Raw genomic sequence first — 19,185 nt, 5'->3', positions numbered from 1 at the left:
CTGTAATTGCCGCAGACTGCCTTATCTCCCTTCTTGAAGATGGTGACAATCAGGGCGTCCCTGAGTTCTGCAGGGATTTCTTCTTTGTCCCAGATCTTAGCGAGGAGGCTATGGATGTGGCAGAGGAGTTTTGGCCCACCTTGCTTGAGGATTTCTCCCGGGATCCCATCTGGTCCAGAGGCCTTGTTATTGCTTAGCCTCCTAATGACATCCAGGACCTCATTTTTGGTGGGAGGGGCACTCAGATGTTCCATGATAGGCTGCTGGTTGATGGTCTCCAGCTCGACTGTGGTGTTTCGGTTCAGGAGTTCTTGAAAGTGTTCTTGCCATCTGGAGCAGATCCCCGCTTCATCCTTTAGCAAGGTTTGTCCATCTTTGGAGCGAAGGGGATTGAGACCTCAATAGCTGAGGCCATATACGGCCTTGGTAGCGCTGAAGAAACCCCTGGTATCACCCGAGTCAGCAAGCCTCTGGATTTCCAGGGCCTTCTCCATCCACCTTTGATTTTTCAGCTCTCTCACCCTGCTCTGGACAGCTGCCTTTGCCTTGGAGTGGGCCTGCCTTTTTGCCCTGCAATTGATGTCATTTTGCCAGGAGCAAAAGGCTTTCCAGAGTCCAATGGCATGACACATGACAAAAACAAGACGATTGGTGGCCTCTCACTGCTGCAGCCTTCTTCCGCCTTTGTGACCATTGTGGGGCACCTCTGCTACCATCATCCGCCCACTCCGCCGTTGAGGGACTTTTTTTTTGGATCGCTCTTTGTCTGGAACCTCCCCTTTGACCTTACCGCCATGGGTGACCCTGCCAGGAGCTGAAGCTCCGGACGGCATCACTCTCAGGTTCATCGGAGCACACAAGGCTCTCCACCACGGCAAGGTGGCGATCTAGGGAGTATCTGGCAGTATACATGTGTGATAATAATCATATGTGTATAATAACAGTAGAAGTATGACTAATGACTAATGATGGCAGCAGCAGGAGGCATCTGGCAGGACCACGGCAGCAGCACAACCACATACGTCACACTATCCAGGCATCGCTGCGATATGAGTTAATCTGAGAGACAGTGGAGCACAAAGATAAATAAACAAAAATTGAAAAAAAAAAGCGTGGACCAATTTTTCTGCATCTTTTCGGGTCAGGATAGGCCTAATTTTCGCAATATTACGTAGATGAAAAAATGCAGTCCGTGAGGTTTGTTTTAAATGAGAATTAAAAGACAAATATCACTCCGGGGTTTCTTACGGTAGTGCTAGAGGCCAGAGCAATGCCATCTAGAGAAACTATGTCATCAGATAAAGAGTCTCTGAGTTGTTTGGGGCCAAGAACAATAACTTCAGTTTTGTCTGAATTTAACATCAGGAAATTGGTGCTCATCCAAGTTTTTATGTCTTTAGGGCAGTTATGGAGTTTAGTTAATTGATTAGTGTCTTCTGGCTTCATCGATAAACACAACTGAGTATCATCCGCATAACAATGGAACTTTATAGAGTGATTTCTAATGATGTTACCTAAAGGAAGCATATATAGAGTAAATAGGATTGGTCCGAGCACAGAACCTTGCGGAACTCCAAAACAAACTTTGGTACGTGAGGATGATTCATTATGAACGTCAACAAACTGAAAACGATCAGATAAATAAGATTTAAACCAGCTCAGTGCAGAACCTTTTAGGCCAATTAAGTGTTCCAGTCTCAGCAGTAGAATTTGATGGTCAATAGTGTCAAACGCTGCACTAAGATCTAATAAAACAAGTACAGAGACAAGTCCTTTGTCTGCAGTAGTAGAATTTGATGGTCAATAGTGTCAAACGCTGCACTAAGATCTAATAAAACAAGTACAGAGACAAGTCCTTTGTCTGAAGCAATCAGAAGGTCATTTGTAATTTTGACTAGTGCTGTCTCAGTGCTATGATGCACTCTAAATCCTGACTGAAATTCCTCAAATAAATTATTATCATGGAGAAAATCACACAGCTGGTCTGCGACTACTTTCTCAAGGGTCTTTGAAAGAAAGGGAGGATTATATATTGGTCTATAGTTGGCCAACACCTCTGGATCCAGGGTGGGCTTTTTTAGTAGAGGTTTAATTACAGCTACCTTAAAAGACTGTGGTACATAGCCTGTTAATAAGGATATATTGATCATATCTAATATATGAGTGTTAACTAAAGGAAAGACCTCCTTAAGTAGCCTAGTTGGGATGGGGTCTAAGAGACACGTTGATGATTTAGATGAAGAAATCACTGCGGTCAATTCTTGAAGAGAAAGTCGCGAGAAGCAATCTAAATATATATTAGGTTTTACAGCTGTGTTTGAGGTTAGATAGGTACTATCTGAGGACAGGAGGTCATGAATTTTGCCTCTAATAGTTAGAATTTTGTCATTAAAAAAGCTCATAAAATCATTACTGCTAAGGGCTAAAGGAATACAAGGCTCAATAGAGTTTTGACTCTCGGTCAGCCTGGCTACAGTGCTGAAAAGAAAACTGGGGTTGTTCTTATTGTCTTCTATTAATGCTGAGTAACAGTTTGCTCTGGCATTGCGGAGGCCCCTCTTATAAGTTTTGAGACTGTCTGTCCAGATTAAACGAGATTCGTCCAGTTTGGTTAATCGCCAATTCCTTTCAAATTTTCGCGTTATTTGTTTTAACTTACGGGTTTGAGAGTTATACCAAGGAGCAAACTTTCTTTGCTTGTTTAACTTCTTTTTAAGAGGAGCTACAGAGTCAAGTGTTGTTTGGAGCGAGCCTACGGCGCCATCGACAAAATGATCAAAGTCGGTACGGGAAACCTCTGTTACTGAGGGACTTGGTATTGAATTTAACGACGGAGTAATCTTTACCTTAAATTTTGCGACAGCACTATCTGATAAACATCTAGTATAGTTACAGTTGCTGAGTGGCGTGTAATCGAGTAAAAAGAAATCAAAAGTAATCAGATAATGATCCGATAGCGAGGAATTCTGTGGAAAGACTTTTAGGTTATCAATTTCAATTCCGTACGTGAGAACTAGATCGAGGGTATGGTTAAAACAATGAGTGGGTTCATGTACACCCTGACTGAAGCCAATGGAGTCTAATAATGAGATAAACGTGGTAGCCAGGGAGTCATTATCAACGTCAACATGAATGTTAAAATCGTGCGGCTACACATGTCATCAGTGGTCAGATTTGGAAGGGGTCCAGAGAAAACTACGGAGTCCGACTTAGTTTTTGCATATTCACACACCAACATTATTTTAGTGACCTCTGATTGGCGTAATCGGGTGTCACTGCCGCTGACGTGAATAACGATCTTACTAAATCTACGTTTAGCCTTAGCCAGCAGTTTTAAATTTGACTCAGTGTCACCCGCTCTGGCCCCAGGGATACATTTGACTATGGCCACTGGTGTTGCTAACTTCACGTTTCTCAGAATAGAGCTGCCAATGATCAGAATTTTCTCCTCAGCGGGTGTGTCGCTGAGTGGGGAAAAGTGGTTAGAAACATGAACAGGCTGGTGGGGAACCGTGGGCTTCGGCTTGGAACTATGCTTCTCCCGGACAGTTACCCATCCTCCCAGCTGCATGGGGGTTACCGGGGGACCGCTAGAAGAGGCTACGTTATGTGGCTCCGCACCAGCTACAGGGGGCTGGCTAACTACCGCAGCTACCAAGTGATTTTCCATGGTGCGGAGCCGCGCTTCTAATTCACTGAGCCTTGCCACCGACGCAGCAAATAAACTACACTTGTTACAATTACCACTGTTGCTAAAGGAGGCAGAGGCATAGCTAAACATCTGGCACACCAAGAAAGAGCAGAAGGAGAAGCCATCGCTAACTGTTAAGCTAATGTAGCTATCAAGGCTAATAATGCGCAAACAACAGCTAAGAGATTAGCAAGAAAGTCATAAAAAGGAGGAGAGCTATAAGTGCTGAAACAGAACTAGTGTGGGTTAAGACATGAATTAGATATTAAGCAACTGAAGTGAGGAAAAGCAGAAAGCTAGCTGGTAGAGTTCGCTAGAGCAGCACAGAGACGCTATCACAGAAACACCGGAAATGACACAACACGCTTACCGCAATACGTCAGCACGTCAGACAGTCACTTACAGAATAAGATCCCTGTCTTTGCATTTTATTTTAATCAGTCTGTTTTCTTTTTAAGAATGCTTATGACATCACAAATGTGGCTCAACTTGCAACTGAAAATGCCGAGATAAAAATGGTGTATCCCCAGGTGTATTGCCCAATTAGATGTAATGGGTCTTTTATGATAAATGCCTTACTGCTGTACTGGACAGGTGTCATGAAGAAGATTAGAGATTACATGGGCATCTTTGAGAGTATACTGATCAGCCGTATTTCCCATGTAGGCATTAGATGAATAATGCTCTGGATCACTGCTATAACAAATGGAACATCTATGGTGCAGTGATGCCATCCGCATATTAGAGGGCAACCACACTGCCATCTCAATGAGTTCAAAATGAGTTACCAACTACAATGCATGCCCTTAATGTGCAAGAGATCGGGAAATGGTCAGGCTGATTAGAGACTGCACTACGGTCTACTCTACATGACACGGACTGAAGCACATTCCAGCCACTGAGTCATGGATGACATCGTAGAATTAGTGAATCTGTGATGGATATAATTGTGAAAGACAGGTCAAATAACATTAATCCTTTGGGCCCTAGGTCTTTTGGGGGTATTTTTCCTGCCTTTACTTTTAAGCTCATATCACAGTCATTATAAAGGCTACATGCACATGCTATATCTTGTTTTTTTTTTCAGGACATGGAAGGGATTATGGGAGTAAAACAGGTGGAGTAAGAAATAAGAGGACAAGAAATGAAAAGGAAAACGTCAATTTTTAAAAAAAAAAATTGTTTATATTTGTTTATTTTTATTTTCATTTTATGTATTTATTTCATTTTATTTCATCTTATTTATTTATTTATTTTTAATTTACTCATCAAAACCTGTCTAGAAAAGGCAAGGGAAATTTATTTATAGCACATTTCAGACCCAAAGGCAACCCAAAGTGTTTTACATATTAGTCAGACAAGTTCATTGAAGACCAATCACAGAGCAGTCCAGGAAGGACTAAACAGTTAGTAATATTGACTCAATTAGAAGTTGATCTATGAATGCCGATATCACAATCTCAATTAGAATGAAGTGTCTATGTGGTTGGGCTAGGGTGACCAGACGTCCCAAAAAATTCGGGATAGTCCTGAAATCCAAGCAGTTGTCCCGAATCCCAAATCCTGCTCTAATTGTCCCGAAAATTATTCTAGAGCATTATTCTAGAGTCTGGAGTAGTTATTGCCTGACATAAAAACTGATCATGGTGGTTGAGTCGTCCTGCAGCTCCCGCCGGCCGCACATTGACAGTCCAGCCCCATTGGACTCTCCACCTCCTATTTTCCTGTTTCTGTTGGCACCCACATCAGAATGCTCATTACTTCCAGAACACACCACAGAGTCATTTTGTTTATCATTGTTTTTTAACTCACCCTTGTTCTTTCCTTGAAGACAGTGCAGTGATTCAGGTGTTAGCTCTCGCCTTAACTCATGTCACTTTCTCTGGAAGACTTTGATGTACACCTGATCACATGGCACCACTGGTTTCTCAACCACTTGGTCAAGACTTGTTTCTCTACTTTTTTTCCTGCAGATAGATTGATTTATGGATGGCAGCTGCTTCATATAGTCTTTCAGCTCAATCTGCAGTTGTTCAAGCAGGGGTCCCTTATAGGGGTCTCGCAAATGCAGCACAGGCATAGGTCGACCTGTGAGCATTTCATGTGGTGTTAGATACATGCTTCTGTGAGTTTGCATGCGATAACTCATCAGAACAAGAGACGCTGGCTTGCATGTACGGTGACCAGTATCCTTGCTGTTTTATCTTTTTTAATACTACTTTCCACCTTTTAAGTTGTTTGTTGATGAACACAGCAGGGTTCTCGTTGTCCACCACTTGTGGACAACCCACAGCAGGGTTCTCGTCCACCACTTGTGGACAACGAGAACCCTGCTGTGGGTTGCTTTGGGGTCACACTTTATCCTTTTTTTTCACGTCCAGAACATCAATATTGGATACAATTTATCCTTTTTTAACTGAACCGGATAGCAAATATTTAAAGGGACACTGTTTAACATTTGAAGTTGTTTATTGGAAAAAAATGATGTCTGCATTCATAAATATGTCATCATTGGTGTATTATTACCTCCACCAGTAATCTGACTTATACGTAAAAGGAGAATTTCGGATTTTTTTTGTACATTGTGCGGGTAAGTCGTCTGGGGGGTTCCATAACGTTTCGCCATCTTGAGAATACATCTGCCAGCAAGGGACATAAAGCCCTGCCTTCACCGTTTTCGTTGAGAGCCAGGCCAGCGCTCCATGACTGAGAAGCCGAGGTTGAGGAGCAAAAGGCACTTCGCTACTACCCTGGCAAATTTGAAACAAAGTCCCACTCTTTGAGCATATGCAGCATCACGGGAGATGGAATCCTCGTTGCGAAGAAAGCTCAAAAGGGAATCAAAAAGACAACGTGACCAGCGAATTAAAAAGCGAGGGTCAACATCGGGGTAGCTTTTCCCAGCTGGAAAGAGCTGCTAAAGGAGAAAGGTAATGCAATCACAGCTGACAGCGCTAACAGCTGTTAGCTGCTGTTATCAACCAGTGCCGCTAACAGCGCAGTTAAAGCTACATCCAAATCATGTTACATCTTCCCTCTTTGTTTAGCTCTAGCAATGGGAACATTAGTCACTGATAAACACATAATATACACTGATGTAGCTTTTAGCATTACATAACAAAATAAAATGTATAATAAGATCAAACTTTATTTGTATAGCACTTTTCATTCATTAAAAATGCAGCACAAAGTGCTTCACAGAATAAAAAACAAACAAAAGTAATATATACATATTGAAAACCCGCCCCTCCCACCCCCACATATAAACACACACACACACACACACACACACACACAGTCAATATAGTCAATAACATGGCTGGGCACTGAGGAACCAGGTGAGGAAAGAACCATCTATGGGGGGCCATCCACACTGAGAGGCGCCACAGCCGACAGCCACAGGGAACGCCGCCACAGAGACCACCCCGACCCAGACAGATGGTGGTGGACTCCACACATGGTGCAGAGCCCCCCAGTCCTCTGGGCCTGAGGGTTCTCCAGGGTGACGTCCCCGCGGGCAGACCGGACACACCTCTCAGTGTGGAGGCCCCCCATGAGGAAACACTGGAGCTAAAAACTAAAAGACTAAAAGACTAAAAGGCAATATGATAAGATAAAACAAATATGAGATAAAATAATGATAAAATGCATAAAAATGTAAGATTAGGAAAAATTAAATATTTAAAGATTAAAATAATATTAATAATAATAAATAAATAAATGAAAATTTAGAAACTAAAATGCATGAAGATTTAAAAATAAATCATTTAAAAGCATTAGAAAGTAAAAATAACATATAATAGAAGAATTAAAAGAGTAAAAGAAATCAGTTAAAAGCTAAATTAAAAAGGTGTGTCTTGAGCCTCCTTTTAAAAACATCAACAGTCTCTGCAGTCCTGATGCTCTCCGGCAGGCTGTTCCATAAGTGAGGGCCATAATGGCTGAATGCAGCCTCCCCGTGGGTTTTTGTTCTAACTCTTGGAATGATTAAAAGGCCGGTGCCGGAGGACCTCAGGATCCGCGAGGGTTGATATGATAAAAGCAGGTCAGATAAATAAGATGGCCCAAGACCGTTAAGACATTTAAAAACTAATAAAAGAACCTTAAAATCGATCCTGAAACACACGGGGAGCCAATGCAGCGATTCTAAAACTGGTGTAATGTGCTCCCGCCCTCTGGTCCTCGTCAGCACTCGAGCAGCTGAGTTTTGGAGTAGCTGCAGGTTAGAGGTGGTCTTTTTGGGAAGACCAGAGAGCAGGGCATTACAATAGTCTAAACAACAAGAGATAAAAGCATGCATCAGCACCTCCAGTTGCAGTTTCTGAAATACGTCGCTGTCTGTGATTTCAATGACGATGTTTATCCTTAGTTGCTCCAAAATCACAATGGTCTGCCAATTCATGAAGATGTCTCACAAAAGCCTCAACACCCTCCCCAAGTCACTGTAGGCATCTGTGAAAAGATGCACGCTCATGTATAGTATTCCGCTTGGGGACAAAATGTTCGTCAAACTTCTTAATTACGTCCTCGTAATAATCCTCAAAATCTGCTGGGAATGTGAAGGTGCTGAATATCTGCTTTGCCTCTTTGCCCATAGCATACAGCAGGGCTGGACTGAGATATGAAATCAGCCCTGGTCTTTTGCCCAGACCAGCCCACCACAATCGGCTGGACATCACCTATGTACTCCCCTTCAATACATGAACATACCATCCCCAATCAAGACACATTTAAAAACATAATGTTAGATTCATCTATATATGTCTATTATTATGGTTTTTAATTTGTTACATGATAAAAGGAATTGGAGTTGTAGGGAGTTTTGTAGATCATTCCATTTGTGTGATGCTTCAAACTTAAATTCTATTTTTCCTAGTTCAGTACATGAGATGATACATGTGGGACTTCTAATGTTAATTTTCTCTGACCACATAATAGCTGGTTTTGAATTGGAGTAGGGTGCAGATAGACTTATATACAAACAATATGCGATGTTGGGTCCTCCTTACACTGAGGGAGGACCATCCTACTTTCTTATAAAGATCACAGTGGTGTGTAGAGGTTTGACAATCTTCTAGGAACTAGAAACTCTAAAATGCAGTCAGCTAGAATTCAGTTTGCAGACAGCTAATAAGCTAGCTAGCAGAAAAAACAGCATTTGTTATTTGTCATTTGTTATTTATTGTTTCAAGTTCAAATACCTAGACATACACTCCCTGTGGTGCTGCTTACCACTTCACCTCCATCACCTGGCATGCCTCCCTCTCCTACACTGTGAGCCTCCTCCTATTCCCTGCCGTCCTGTCCCTCTGCCTCGATGGGATCTCTGGCCTCACTCTGTTCCTCTCCTCTATCATCACTGTCCTGATGGCGCACCTGTTGCACACTAGCGCTAGCAGATGCACATGCACCACCACTGCTAGCCCCGGCCCCCGCAAACAAATGTGTAATTTTTATACACTTGGCGGCCTCCACCTGTAGAGATTTAATCTTTTTATCTCTTACCTTCTCTGTCCCCCCTTTGCGCTTTTTATTAGTTGGCTCCATTTGTGCATGTAGCTTCCTTCTCACTTTTCTTCATCGCTCGTTATGTCCTCTCTCACGTAAGACGTTGTTTCGGGGGGTGGGGACTAGTAGAATGGAACGGGCCGTGATTGGCCAGTGTTTAGATGAGAGACAAACCAGTGGGCCCATCATCTCTCTGCTCTGTGGGCCGACCAGCCAAAAACCAAAATAAATTTTAAAAAAAGAAAAGAAAAGAAAAGAAAAACTCCCGATGGCCAATCCATCCCTGGCATACAGTAGTTTGTTAACTTGTCAAGCTTTGTTGCTATCTGGTAGCATCAGAAGCATTGTCTCTAGTCCAGCCATGCAGACGGCTAGGTGAAGTAAAAAGATTCAGGCATGTAAAACTTGGCCATGCCGCTGCTCCAAACTTCTCCTTCTCTCATTCAGCTGGACGAAAAAGGGTCACTTCTGTCATGAAGTTTACTGACTCATGTTCTTGAACTTGACCATTTACTGAACATTAGCACAGTCTATCACAAACAAACGAGCATGCAGCTTCTTGGACGTGTATGTCTTAGCTCTTTTACACACCTACTATGCTACTCAGAAACCCTTGTGTGTGAATCCTAGTGGTCATAGCGACCTCTAGTAAGTACAGTGGTGGAAAAAAGTTTTCGGACACCCCATGCATTTGTGAAATATTGCATTAAGAATCACTCTTAGGTCTTCAAGTACAATTTTTTGCCATTAAAAACTTAAAATTGATTGGTTCTATAAAAATACATAAGAAATTTTGAGTATTGGGTCATTTTGGTACCAGTGATGAAGGTCGTTCTTTTTATTAAAAGACACAATTTTTGTTGCCAAGCCTCGTGTCTACATAAAGCCAGCACATTTGAAAGTTCTTCAGACACAAAAATGGCTAAAACAAGGAACCTAACGCAGGAAACACGCCTGAAGATAAAGATTCTCAGCCAGGAAGGGTACAGCTGCCACCAGATAGCCAGGAAGTGCAGATGCAGTCCTTCAGCAGTTGGATACACTCTGCAGAAATACAGACGAACCAACAGCTTGGAAGACAAACCAAGATCTGGGCGTCAAAGGGTTTCTTCAGCAAGAAATGACCGCATCCTGATCTGCATGTGCAGGCAAAACCGCCGAATGACATCACAGGAGCTTCAGCAGCAGTGGTCAAACCAAACTGGTGTCCAGTGTTCCACCCGCACTGTACGTGGCCGACTTTTAGATCATGGCTTAAGGTCCTACAAGGCTATCAAGAAGCCCCTGATCAATGAGAGACAGAGGTTAGCCCGGCGTCGTTGGGCCCAGGCACACAAGAACTGGACAGCCAGGAATTGGAAGAAGATTTTGTGGTCAGATGAGTCCAGTTTCCAGCTTTATCTTCCTCCTACTAATGTGATGGTACGCAGAAGGCCAGGCGAAGCATTATCTCCAGCATGTACAGTACCTACTGTCAAGCATGGTGTAGGCAGTAACATGGTTTGGGGATGCATAAGTGCTGCTGGTGTTGGTCATCTCACTGTCTGTGATGGCACATTGAACTCTACCAAGTACTGTACCATTCTCGAAACCAACATGCTCCCTTCTGCGCGTGCACTGTTCCGTCAAAGTAAAAACTGGATGTTTCAACAAGATAATGCCCCTTGCCTCACATCTAAGGCCAGTAGAACTTGGCTGCAGGAGCACAGTATCCAGGTCTTAGAGTGGCCAGCTCAATCCCCGGACATGAGCCCCACTGAAAATCTGTGGTGGATTATCAAAAGGTCTGTGTCAAAGCATAAACCAAAGAATTTAGAAGAATTAAAAGCAGTAATTCAAGAAGAATGGGACAAGATTACCCCTCAACAGTGTGAAAGGCTCGTGGGGAACATGCCAGCCAGGATTAGAGCTCTACTACGTGCCAATGGCAGGACTACTAAATATTAATTTGATGATGTGATGGTTTATTTATTTTTTGTTCAGTTTTGAACACATTCTCTGTTATTTGTTGACTTTGATAGCGACAATGTTGAGAACTGACATATTGAAACTGTCAAGAATTTAGTTTTGTTAGTTTTTCTTGTAAACAATAAACAAGAAAATATAATTTGTATTTGTTTGTATCTGTCTAATGCAGCCACACCTTTTGAAACACAAAAAAGATTTTTCCACAAATATTTGATGATAATATTTGAGATTGTGTAAAATTTTAAGGGTGTCCGAAAACTTTTTTCCACCACTGTAATCTAAATAATGATAAAGCTACATCAGTCTATAGATTTTCTTTTTAACCAAGCACTGTTTACAGGTTGATGACTTAACCCAGAGTAGATGAAACGCTTGCTTCATGCTGTACATGTATGTGTGTCTGTTTAAATGCATAAGAGCAGCAGATATACTTTTCTGTGAACTGTAGTTTCAATGCATGATTATTATGCACTCTCTGTTCTGTTTCAGATTAAAAGATAGGTCTGTATTTTTGATGTAAATTTCCCTCTTTGTGCTTCCACAGTGTTTCTTTTCTGTGCTACAGTGGAGGGGTAGTAGTACCAAACAGGAATGTTAAATTTAATCTAAAAAACAGGCAACTACTTTCAATGCTCCATTCTGTAATCTTGTAAAAATCTGCCGGTTCACACCAACGCAACTAGATGAGACAGTGTATCATCTCTATGCAACGACTCTGTGTACATCTGTTCTGATTTTCAGCTTTTAAGGCTTATTTTGTGGCTGAATATAACTTGCAGCTTTTTAAAATATGAATGAGGGTAGTGATAGTAAGATACTGGCTACAGTTGCATTTGTAGTTGTGATGAAATGGCGAAAACCAGAAACAAAACAAGCATCAGATGGACTGTATTCAGGGACGGTTTTTGCTATGGGCAATGTGGGCAACCGCCCAGGGCGCAATCTATGTGAGGGGGCATGAGCGCCCTCCAAAAAAAAAAAAAAACACTTGCCAGTTTTCTAGACTACCGCTCATTTCCACATCAAGTTAGTGCAGTGGGCGCTGGGGCGCCCCTATTATCACGTTTCAACCAGCAGCAGAAAGGAAAGGCGAATCCTTGCGGTTGTGGGTGAACAGGGTCACAGACAGGAATACGGCGGAGGCTCACAGTGTAAATAGTAAAGCTAGCCAGGACCGCCTCTGACTCTATTCATAATTAATACATTACAATTAAAATAAACACAAGAAGTTTGTGCTCTAGAGAAAGGATCAGCACTCAGTGAATAATCTCCTAAACCCTATGATAAGCTATTATGGCAAGGCTTAACTATACAGACCAGTGAGCAGTGATAACTAACATGTCTTTGTGGTCATCGGGTGGGAACCTCCTTTCACCAGTGTTTCGCCTAGTTGGTCCCACGACACCTCCAGGAGGCTAGACAGTGATCTCTGGCGTCCCAGAGACACTCCCCTAATGCCAGGTCTCACTGCTCTCCTCACCAACCCAACAACCTCCTTTACCTTACTTACAGATGGCTTTCTCAGCCCAAACAGCACTGCCACCTTCAACAAAACCAAGCTCCAGGTAGCGACAGTGCTGATACTATCTTTCCTAGCACATTCACCATACTCTATTTCACACACTACATAGCATAACTCCAATGTAAACTAAAGTTAAAGGAGATAAATCAACTAACAGGATCAGCAAACACACTCACCTTGCAGCATGGTCTCAAAAAAAGGGATTCAAATAGGCCACTCCCACACTTAAATAACCTTCCTCTTCCTGGATTTTCTCCTGAGAGGACTGATTGGTGGATCTCTCCACCTGATCTCAAGGAGTTATGTACCCTGCTTCGTAGTTCCCCCTGCTGGCCCCCAACTGACATTATTTCTTCTCTTATAGATCCACTGGCTAGCTCTGGCTGCTTCATCTGACATTTCCTTCACTGTCTTCCTCAAACTCTGTCCCCACACTCCAAGTTCCCCCAGGAGCGAGACAGCTGATATTGCTATGAATCCCCTAGACCCCACTTCCACTAGACAGATCCTAGTTTTCCATCCTCGCTGCTCAGCTTATGCTCCTAAGTCTGCATATCTAAGCTTTTTTCTTTCATAGGCTTCTTCCGCTGAGTCTTCCCATGGAACTGTCAGCTCAATGAAATAAACTATCCGTTGACTCACTGACCACAACACTATGTCAGGCCTCTGCTTGGTACAAACTATTTCCTGGGGAACGACAAGCTTTCCCCCTAAATCTACTTGCATTTCCCAATCACAAGCACCTTCTAGACAGCCACACCCTTGCCTCCTTACTAACTTATCCCTTCTGTATTTCTCCCCCTCACGGACAAACTGAATTGCTAAACTCCTATTCTTAACACCTTCTGAATTTACCTGTCTTCATTTCCCTTTGATGCCTGCAGCTAAACATTTCAACACCTGGTTATGTCGCCATGTATATCAGCCTTGTCAAAAAATGCTTTAAGGTTGCGGGACCTGAACAAAATGGGCAAGATGGGTCCCCATTTACCCACAGTTTTAGGTTCTGGGGGGTCGGTAACACATTGTATGTAGCCCCTACCAGGAATCTAATATGATTCTCCTCCATACTCCACAGGTCCCTCCAACTAATATCACTAACAATGATATAAATAACCAGTGCCAATAAATCAGTCATTGAAAATGAGTGTGTATGGGGGTGCATAAGCACATACAGTGAGCAGCAGCAGCAGCAACCCTCTTCAGCGGCCATTTTGACTTGACCAGTGAACCTACAAGCCAACTGGCTGTTGAAACAGGTGATGTGCTTTACGTTCTAAAACCAGCCGCCAGTGATTTGTCCAGCTGAGTTGCAGGTGACACCATCAGCTGGCTTGAGTCAAGATCAGACCAACCAGTTCACACTGCTGCAACTTTTCTCTGCTATACTCTACAATGGTTTTGTCTCATTTTTAAACTTTGGTCTGAGCAGGGCTTTAAAAAGATTTTACACAGAATGAGGACTGTGGGTTTTATACCCCCATCACATACATTGAAATGGGTTTAAGATACGATCTGTCTGTGGCCATATGGGCAGGACAACTACAGCAACCAAAAACTCTTTCAGTGTACACATGGGCATGTCACTATTGTTTTAACATAGATTCAAACAAATTGTGACCCTAGTGCCCATTAATGTGTGTGTCTTTGATGCACTCAGGAATGTCAGCTGCAGATGCATTCATTTGGATTAGGCCAGTTTACTTTATCGCATTCTCTCTCATATGAGACATGATTCTGATTTTTATCAGCTGCTGGAATCAGGATGGATATACTGCGAATGTCGTCTTTATGCCTAAACCCAGGACCCAACTTCATATAGAATTACAGTTCTGATGTAAAATATTTCACAAAATTTACAAATGCAGAAACAAACTGGGAACAAGGACATCACTAAATGTATAAGTGATTAGAACATCAACACAGTGGAATCTTTTTTGTTTGTTTGTCCATTTGTTTTCAGAAACAAACCACATTCATCTGTTTGGTGATTGAATCTTTGATGCATCCTAAATGTTTTTCCACCTGGGTCTTGTATGATTTTTCTCAACCATACTAGTTAAAGGGGGTCAGCATGTCACCACAATGACATGTAACCAGCTGAGGTAACTTTTGAATTAATAATTCCACCCTGATAAGGATGTGTTTATCAGTGGTTGATAAGAGTATTTGGTTGGTAAGGTCTTGGTGCCTTGTCTGTGTCTAACAGGACAGACTGCTGAACCTGAGCTTCCTGAGGCTGTTCAGAGCCGCTCGGCTCATCAAGCTGCTAAGACAGGGCTACACCATCCGCATCCTGCTATGGACCTTCGTCCAGTCCTTCAAGGTGCTTACACACATTATCACATGCTCACAAATGTGCACTTTCACACACCCACACACAGTAACTTGTGGGACGGCTGCCAGACCAAATAGTACAAAGTGTGGACTGGTAACTAGAGGGGTGCCAGATCATTTCCTGCTCAGGGTGCCTCATCACTCAAGCATCTCAACATGCAAGCCTTTGAGTCTTGCTAGTGCATATTAATATGTGTGTGGTTATCAAGAAGTAAATACGTTTGTTTTTTCTCTTCCCTGTCCCTTAGGCCCTGCCTTATGTTTGCCTACTGATTGCTATGCTGTTCTTCATTTATGCAATTATTGGGATGCAGGTGGGTGATGCTACTCTGCTGTCGTCACAGAGGCCGTGATATTAATATAGTGGTTTAGTTGTTGTGGCCTGAATGTGAAAAACATTATTTTGCACATTGCTAAGACAAATCCTTTTCCGTCAATGTGTCTCTGGTGTAGGTGTTTGGCAACATTGAGCTGAATGAGGACACAGCGATCAATCACCACAACAACTTTCGCACTTTTCTCCAAGCTCTCATGCTGCTTTTCAGGTAAAAGAAGATATATATATATATCTTTGATAGAAATAGTCACAGACATTACTGCTTCATATATATATATATATATATATATATATATATATATCTTTGATAGAAATAGTCACAGACAGAACTGCGTCATATATATATATATATATATATATATATATATATATAGATCTATATATATATATATATATATATATATATATATATATGTATATATATGTATATATATATATATATATATATATATATATATATATATATATATATATATATATATATATATATATATATATATATATGGGATTTTTATATTATTATTTTTCTTATTATTATTATATTATTATTTAGCAGTAATGTCTGTGACTGTCTCTTTTCTCCAACTTTAACATTGATTGTTGCTTATGTAATCATGAATATTTAATATTATAGAGAAATATCTAAAATATGAAAGTTTTAAGAGGCTTTAAGTAAGACATTGTTAAAGCAACATAAAACATTTGCCAACCAAATTAATTTTGCATCAAGCACATTTTCCTACAAAGCCAACCTCTGTTGAGTCTACATTATCTGACTTTCTCTGCAAGTCAGTCAGAAGTAATTAAATTTTCCCCTCACTTTAAAAAGCAGCACAGAGTACAACCATGTCTGTTTAATGTTGTTAAAGCTTAACCATGGACCTGCAAAATGTTGCCAGTCCTTTATGTCTCCTCTCTGTTTGTCTGTGATTTTCTGTGCATCAGGAGTGCAACTGGCGAGGCCTGGCATGAGATCATGTTATCGTGTTTGAGTCATCGAGCCTGTGATGAGCGATCAGGGTCCCATGGGAAAGAATGCGGCAGTGATTTCGCCTACTTCTACTTTGTCTCCTTTATCTTCCTCTGCTCCTTCCTGGTCAGCACTGAAACACTCCTACTGTTATGTAGCCACTCTAACTGTTGGCCTGATTTATTCTGTCAGATGTGACACGTTGGCTTTGCAGAAAAGCCCAGGTTGTTGAACACTTGCTATTGACAAACTCAAACTCAAAATTCCCAATGTTGGGGCATCGGTGGCTTAGTGGTTAGAGCACATGCCCCATGTACAAGGCTGTTGCCGCAGCGGCCAGGGTTCGATTCTGGCCCGTGGCCCTTTGCTGCATGTCGCTCCCTCTCTCTCTCTCTCCCCCTTTCGCGCTTGTCTGTCCTGTCAGTTAAAGGCATAATGCCCCAAAAAATATCTTAAAAAAAAATTCCCAATGTCATTATTAGAAAATACAATTTTAATTCACCTTTGAAGCGTGTAAGTTAAACATCACAAAAAATTTAAAATATAACACATTTAGCCAAATCAGTTGACAATTGGCAGATTTAAGCCTCACATTAGTGTTTTTTTTTTTAAATGTGAATGCATTATTTAAATAACTTAATGCATGTGTTTTCTACATTTCTAACATCCCCTTCCCACTTGATTTAATCAGGAGAGAGAACTCCACAAATTTATCTTCTGTTTGAGTGGCGAGACTGTGAGACCCATCTACTGACCAAACACTTCCTATCAACTGCTCCCGTGGAGGCATGTTGTTGTCTCCATCAGGAATAATTCCTGACAGAGAGGTCTCTATGATGATGTAAGCAATGCGCTCATCTGCAGCTGTGACAAGGAAGAGCCTCCTGTACTTGAGCATTTTGGCATCAAATTTCATATTGAACCATATTTGTTAAACTTCTTGAGTCATTCTAGGACATGGAATTACCAGCACGCGTTACCTCCTTCCACGCCTTTGATTTTCCTGTCCCTGTCACAGCACTAATAATAAAATAATGAAATATAATATATGTAAAATAAAATAAAATGAAATATTTTTCTCAACTCCACTTCACCCAAAATAACTTCAGCCTCAGTGTCAGAAAAGTTGCTCTATGTTTGCAGGTCAACAGGAGCTAACTGGATTACTGGAGCTTGATTGCTAGTTTATTCAGTTTATTTAAATTACATATTTGCCTCATCATGTCTTCTTTTAAGCCATGCCTCTTTTGTGAAGTGGTTTACTGTATACTCAGACAGAGCAAGATGTTATACCAGTGGATGGTGCAACCTAGCTAAATGCTAAAATATAAGTCTCTAGCTGTGGATCCTACAGCTCTCTGTTCCCTCAAAAGTCAGCACTTTAAAGATGGTTGCCATTGTTTAGCGGCACAACTTGAAATTCGCCAAGTCAAACTTGACACAAAAGATTAATACAGATTTGCTCTGAGAAAATTAGAAAATTAGGAATTAATACATTCCAAATGACTGTTTAAATGTTGCTGTGACTGGGCTAAATCACAGGCGTAAACTCTGTTCCAGATGCTGAACCTGTTCGTAGCAGTCATAATGGATAACTTTGAGTACCTGACCAGAGACTCCTCCATCCTGGGGCCTCATCACCTCGATGAGTTCATCCGGGTTTGGGCCGAGTACGACCCAGCTGCATGGTATGTTCACGCCTCCCTCTGGGCCCCTGAAAGTAGCATACAAAGTAAAGTGGGGGAAACTTTGCTCCTCTCTTCCCTGTTTGTGAATAAGGTGGCTAAGTGAGGCCTTATGCACAGCCCTTGTTCCTATTGGTTGTTGTATGCAGTCAGCCCACTAATGATAATTGTTTTATTTCAAGCTGTCTTGAACTTTTGTTTATTTATGTGCTTGTTCTTTTCCACAGTGGACGGATTTCCTATAAGGATATGTACAATTTGTTACGCGTTATCTCACCCCCCCTTGGCTTAGGGAAGAACTGCCCTAATAGGGTAGCATACAAGGTTTGCAAATACCAGACATTTCTGTCACTAGGGTGCTTTGTGTACTTCTATGCCAAAAGACCTTTAATTGAATGGCTGTGCACCAATGAAATCGCCTTTACACTAGCATACACCCCTCCAAACTGACTGGCTTTGGTTGATGATGCCGGAGTGGAAACAAAGCTTTCAAAGCCACGGCATTGTCAACATGCCGCATGCCATCCTTACTTTCCCTGTCTGTAAGTTTTGGATAGCAGACACAATTTACATCCCATTTGTATTAGTTTAAACCTTCAAAAGTCTTGAAAGAAATTTGATCTCTCCATTTGAGTGTCTAAGGATAGGATGGTATGCTGTACAGATTGTAAAGCCTTGAGGCAAATTTGTGATTTTATAATATTGGCCTAGTAAAAGTAAAAATGTATTTGACTTGACATTCAGATCTTTAAAAGATCAGATCAAAAGCCTTATGAAGAATGTAATATGACATTTTTATGAAGATGTCCACCAAAAGGAAAGCCAGGCTATGCTAACCAAAGCTTTGCCTGGCATTGAAATCTTTGTCTCTGTGCACCCTGTTTGAAGTACCAGTGGGATGTTTGCTAGCATGCTAAGGCTGACATCCCAGTTACAGTGCTGTCATTTCTCTTCCCTCCCATCAGCATTCTGTGTGTTGGATCAACCCATCTTCCCTTCTTCTCTCCCCTCCTCCCCTTTCCCACCGGACTCACTATTAACCATCCCATGTTTCCTGTCAGGGATCCTGAGCTCCACAGCGATGCATCCCTGTGCCCCGACTCAACTGCGGGGGATGACATCCATCTTACATCTCACTCCAGGAAATCTAATAACAGATTTCTGTCT

At 41.7% G+C, this 19,185-nt stretch overlaps 1 protein-coding gene across 1 annotated transcript in view; it reads left to right on the top strand.

Annotated features, from left to right (window-relative positions):
- LOC125890225 (voltage-dependent N-type calcium channel subunit alpha-1B-like) overlaps positions 1–17,941 on the top strand; it is a 657,655-nt gene extending 639,714 nt beyond the window's left edge. The window contains exons 34-37 of the mRNA XM_049578752.1: positions 14,899–15,015; positions 15,275–15,340; positions 15,480–15,571; positions 17,894–17,941. Of these exons, the coding sequence (XP_049434709.1) occupies positions 14,899–15,015; positions 15,275–15,340; positions 15,480–15,571; positions 17,894–17,900 (282 nt within the window). The 3' untranslated portion in view covers positions 17,901–17,941. The remainder of the gene's footprint in view (positions 1–14,898; positions 15,016–15,274; positions 15,341–15,479; positions 15,572–17,893) is intronic.
- Positions 17,942–19,185: the final 1,244 nt, after the last annotated feature.

The sequence above is a fragment of the Epinephelus fuscoguttatus genome, linkage group LG6, assembly GCF_011397635.1.
Source record: "Epinephelus fuscoguttatus linkage group LG6, E.fuscoguttatus.final_Chr_v1".
Taxonomy (NCBI): Eukaryota; Metazoa; Chordata; class Actinopteri; order Perciformes; family Serranidae; genus Epinephelus; species Epinephelus fuscoguttatus.
Note: the sequence above shows the minus strand (reverse complement) of the source record. Positions and strands in the feature narration are given on the sequence as shown.